The sequence below is a fragment of the Mustela nigripes genome, chromosome 9 (assembly GCF_022355385.1).
Source record: "Mustela nigripes isolate SB6536 chromosome 9, MUSNIG.SB6536, whole genome shotgun sequence".
In the NCBI taxonomy this organism is placed as follows: Eukaryota; Metazoa; Chordata; class Mammalia; order Carnivora; family Mustelidae; genus Mustela; species Mustela nigripes.
In genome coordinates, this window is record NC_081565.1 from 89270683 (window position 1) to 89276682 (window position 6000).

The 6000-nt window shown below is 46.5% G+C and overlaps 1 protein-coding gene across 1 annotated transcript in view; it reads right to left on the bottom strand.

Moving 5' to 3' along the window:
- SHC3 (SHC adaptor protein 3) overlaps positions 1-6000 on the bottom strand; it is an 87540-nt gene that overhangs the window by 61628 nt on the left and 19912 nt on the right. Inside the window, exon 2 of the mRNA XM_059412085.1 lies at positions 1390-1460. Coding sequence (XP_059268068.1) covers positions 1390-1460 — 71 coding nt within the window. The remainder of the gene's footprint in view (positions 1-1389; positions 1461-6000) is intronic.

Here is a 6000-nt window from a genome sequence, read left to right on the forward strand (position 1 = left end):
CGTGGAGCAGGGGCCCGGCAAGGCGGGATGGCCCACGTGGGCCAGCACGTGCCCAGCTGGCACAAACCCTTCGATGGATACACCAGGAGAACTGAATTGGAAGGAAGCCGCCTCAGAAGTGAAAGGAGCTATTAAGGGAATTCAGCAGAAAAATCTGACGATTCTCTTTCATGAAACCACCAGCACACATGAGATGGCCAACAGTCCCGTGGTCCCTGCACCCAGACACGGGCCCAGCGCTCTGCCCACCGGCACCACTCTGGTCCTGCCACCACGTCTGGAGGATCAAGCACTGGCTCCGTAACCTCCTGCTTCTCTTCCAAACACTCTGTTCAGAACACCGTTCCTTTGCCTTGGCGACTTCCATAAACCATCTTGTACCGACCCGTGGAGGCAGATTCTTCCCTCAGTGCGGGTTCAAAGGTTGGTGCGTTCCCACCGTGCATGCCTGGAGTTGCTTCGGAGGGGACAGAAACATCACTTCTTCTGAAGGTGGAATTCTTCGGTGAGGAGGACATGCCACGGCGGTGTTTACCACAGTCAAAGTATGTACAATATTTAGCCGCTAATGACTACAAATAATGGTTTCCTAAAGTTCGGTCATTAGTTTTTGGCTTGTTAACCCAAAGATATGCACTAGACTGATGTAAATGCCGTAAGTAGGAGGCGTTTTCTGAGGTCATTATTTAGACCAAGTAATTCCACAAACACCAAAGTGAGCAAAGCTTGTGGCCCAAAGCAATGGGCTCTTTCACAAACCCCTCCTGGCTTTCCAGTTCTCCTCTTCCAGGTGACCTGAAATGGGTGTTTTTCTAAAGGTTTAAGCTAAACAAGTCAATGATTTTATTAAAAACAGTGCTTAACTATGTAACTGGCCCTCAAGGAGTTTAGAATCTAGTTGACAGCGGAGGACCTCTGTACACCTGCTCAACGTCACTGACCCCGTAAACAACCGGCTGCTTCTGAAATTACTACCGCTATGAACATCTCTGCCTGGAATCCATGCATTTTATTCTCTGTGTGGCTCTCTCCTGACACCTTCATTTTTCTCTTTAGAAAGAAATAGCACAGTTCAGTACATTTTGAAATATCAATCTGGTTTAAGAGTTTCAAGTATAAAGAAACGTTCACAAGCTCTACATGTGTCTGCAGCTCCATTATAAGGACAGCTTTGGAAGTGGGAACATCCCCAAGGTTCTTAAGCCTGAGGTGCACCTCACAGATGTGGGCAAACACATGGAAATCCTGAATCCACCAGGCTCTGACCCCCTGTCAGGGTTACCAGCACTCAAGGGGCAGACTCTCCTTCTGGAAATTTCTAGGCTGCTAATGCTGCAATCATTCCCTCCTGAAGTAAGATCACAGGAGTGCATGCTCAAGAGGGCTTACCTGGTAATCTGTGTTCTTGTGCTGAAGTCAAGAGACCTCATTGAGCGGAGAACTTCAATGCAGCCCAAGTACTGCAAGGGAAAAAAACATAATCATGAGCCTGGGGGGCGAGATGAACAGATAGCTCCTAGCCACATCAAGGGCATTCCTGGAAGCTGTGCATGCTTCTTAAATCACATTTTAACTTTATGTGCCTCTCAAGGCTTTGTTCTCTTTCTGGAAAAGCAATAACTCACATCCATGAGAAAGTATCCTTGAAGCCTACAGGCCGCCAGACTTGACTCTTCCAAGATCCTTGAGTATTTGCATTTTATTCCGGAACATATTTTTCAAAAAACTTCTGTTGAAGTATAACGTGTACCATTAAGTGCAGAAATCTTAAGTGCATAAATCCATTATTGCCTAAACACGTCCCAGAGTGTGACCACCCTAACATCCAGACCTCGTATTTCTAGTCCTTTACAAGGGTCTAGAGGGCTATAATTTCTGAAGAAAGAATGAAAATACTCTAATACCAACATGTTGACCAATATTAGACTTCATTATTTAACCAATATATTTTGGGTTCTGTCAACAAACTATATATCTATGACCCTCCTAGTTGCTTTATTTTGGTTTACCAGAAAGCCCTCTTCTGCATTATGTAACACAAACTTTCAGAAGTTTCAATTTACACATCTAAATTTGTAGCTAAATCTTTAATCCGTTTCACACATGTAAGCGTGTGTGCGTATGTAAATGTGCGGACATAACGAGAGCTGTACATAAACAACTAGATGGTGGAGATACAATATTTGTGTGCCAGAGCCCTTGGGAATTTGAAGGACAGATGTTTTATACCAATGCCTTTAAATTTAGACTTCGCAGGAAGAGGCCTCATGGTGTAGTACAGAAGAGACGACTGCATTTGAATTATTCAGAAAACTGGAATTGGAGCCTGACTCTGTCATATCCAGTTATGTAACTTTGAGCAAAGCTTCAAAATTCTCTGAACGGAAGCCTCTGTACCCATACAACGTGACTATGCCTCCAGCCCTCGTGCAGCCACGTGACACCACAACCACCACATCGCACAGTTGCTGGAACACCACCACCACCACCACCACCGCCACAGCCATGTGGATACAATGAACAACATCATGGAGACACACAAAGCAGATGACCACTGGCACGGCAGAGTCTCGTGACTACAGTGACCAACATCACAGATTTCTGTGCCTGCCAAGACAAACGTCTCAGGACCATACGGCTCCTAGCACCACTGTCACACAGTTACACAAATCCCACATCCACCGCCAAAGAGTTCCATGAATGACCCACTGATCATCCTCCATGATGCTGCGAATCCCGTGAGAAGTGGGAACAATGCTGCAGGGTTGGGGGGGGGCAGGTGCCGCTGCTAGTACGGCTGTGCAGATGCCATCACCACCACGGCAGGGGTATGTGACTACCACTGCCGCTGTCACTTGGATATGTGAAGACCTCAACCCTCTTTGCAGAGTTATAGGATTGCCACATCCATCACCGTCACAGCATGGTGACATCACAGCAATGTCCCAGAGCTACGTGAATACCACCACCACCAACATTACAAAGTGAAGTAATTAGAATGACTGAAGTGGCAGAATGGTGTCAACACCACCACCGTGAACACATCACCCCCACCACACAGAGTCACACAATTACTCATCCACAACTATAGACATACAGGACTACCCCACGACCACCATCACAGATGTGACTATGACAAGAACCACTGCAGATACCTGATGAGTATGCTGCCCATCAGAGAGCTGTTGAATACCACAGCCAGTGTTGTCGTTATGTGAACACAACTGCCACTTTGCAGAGAAATGGGAGTACCGTGAACATCATAGGTATGTGAGTCCACCGGCAAGACTGCAGCGCTGCTGAAGGGATCACAGCCATCATGCAGAATTGTCTGAATACGACATCCAGTCTCACAGTTGCATGCTATCATGACTGAAGCTGCAGAGCTGTGTGAAGACCAAATCCTCCAGCACTGCAGCGTTACACGAACGCCATGATGAGAATTACCGAGTCTGATGGATAACACTCCTGGCTGTGCGTCCGTGGACGTATCCCCATGTCACCACTGCAGTTATGGACACATGGCACCGCCACCACTGTAGACTTATGCGAATACCACCGACACCACAAATACCCCACAAGCACCACTATAGTTAATTAAACACACCACCAAGAGCATCTTGGTTTGGTGGGAAGGTGATCAAAAGAATTGAAGAGGTCTGTGAATACTGTCACTGACTTCAGAGTTATGTGACTATAACCAACAGCCTCGCAATTATGGGGATACCATGACCACCAACAGAGGGTTATGTGAAGGTCACAGCAGCCCTGAAAAATTATGGGAACACCGTGACCACCCTTTCCGAGTTCTGTGAAGACCATGAGTGACTCTGCAGAGGTCTAGGATTGGCACAGCCAATACCATCTTGGAGCTATGTGAAGATCACCACATGGCCATGTGGAATTTCCAGAATACCATGAGCACCATGGCAGAGCTAGGCGAATACCACCACATGGCCATCCCACAGACACGTGGACACCACAACTATTGTCACAACCACCACCTTGTGAATACCATGACCACCAACCAGGAGACCTATGTGACTGTCCTGACCAAAGTCACAGATCTACACGAATACCACCACCTTGCAGGGATGCACTAATGTCAACACAGCATCATCACAGATTTGTGTAGACACCATACCAAGTCACGGGGTTGTCTGAATTATACCATCAGCATTGTCACAAGATACATGACTGGCACCATCAGTTTTGCTCAATCATGCCAATGCTATGACAAATGCTGCAGGGTGGTAGGAACACATAATGAGCTTCACAGACCATGTGAACACAACCTCCATCCAGCAACATTGCAAGGTCATGGGGAGACAAAAATCTCCGTCACATAGTTATTTGACTACCACCTCTGCCACCATCCTGCTGGCATGAGAACACCATGACCAACCACACAGAGTCAGCAGAACCACACCAGCAACAACATCATAGAGTCACAGAAATGCGACTACCACAGTTGAAGATGATGTGCACGGAAACACCAGTACCATGCCAAGGCTATGTGGATCCATGACCGACTCATAGAGCCAGAGCTACATGAATAGAGAACCAACGATGCAATTATGGGAGTACTACCATCAACACAGCCATAGAGTTGTGCAACTACCAGGACCAACAAAATACGGTTATGGAGACACCATGACCAACACGACCAACTATGTGACCGACATGACCAATACCACAATGACATCTGAATGTCATCACCACCACACCACTGCAGGAATGGAATATCAGGACCCCCATAGCAGGCTTATGTGACTACCATGACGAACTTCACAGTCGTGTGGGCACCACCACCCAGAAGGAGAATTACACCACCAGTGCTGCAGAGTTATGTGGATACCACCATGGCATGACACGATGATGTCCACACCATGACAAATGTGCGCACCTCCACCACCAGCACAGTCGTGTGGAGGCCACAATGTCAGAGAATTATGTGAACACCAGCGAAACCATCATAGCTACATAGGTATCACCACCAACAATACGGAATTCTGTGAGCACCATGACTGGCACACTTACATGACTACCACAACCACCTCTGCAGTAGTGTGTAAACTGACTTCTCAGAGCTCCGTAGGTACCTCCATCCCCACCAGCCATGTTGTTACCCTCACCGCTGTCAGAGTTGTGTGAATATAGCCACCACCGCCATCCCAGAGTGACATGAAGGCCACGACGAACTCCAGGGAGTCACATGATGACCACCACCACCACTCTGGAGAGTTAGGTGAGTGCCTCCACTAGCATCATGGACCTGGGTCGTGCCCCCAATGTCTGCCTTAATTTGCCCCTTACCATCAATGTGTCAGCAAGCTTATTTCTATCCTTCATAACGCTGTATAGCACTGCTCTCTGTATCTTTGACTCTCACGGGCGAAAGTACTTCCTTTCTTTTTTCATTTGGATTTCCCTGATATCTTGAGGATATGTGATTTTTCTCACATGTGTGTTGGCCATTTTCACTCCTTTTTCTGTAAGCTGTTGTTATCTTTGGCCTATTCTTTATGGGTTTATCTTTTTCTTATCTTTTTCTTGTAGATTAATGGGATGATAATCTCTCATTCAATCATTTTTCTTTTGATGGTTTCTACATTTTACCTGACATAAGTTGTTACTACAGGAACACTATAGTAATTCCTGTCATCATATGCCTGTCATGTTCTGTATGGCTCGGGAGGGAGCTGTGTTGCTCAAGAAGGTCTTGATATTCTCCTAAATTGTACTTAACAATATTTATTTATCACTTACCTGTGCATTCACTTCTTTACATGTTTTTAAAAATTCATTTATTTGAGGGGGACATGCACACATGCAAGGGGGAAGGGGCAGAGGGAGAGAGAATCCTCAAGCAGACTCCCCACTGAGTGGAGAGCCCGATACACGGCTCAGTCTCACGACCCTTAGATCATAACTTGAGCCAAAGACTTTGTGGTCTTTATGACATATGTCCCGTGCTTTTCTTCTCCAATGTATTCCAAG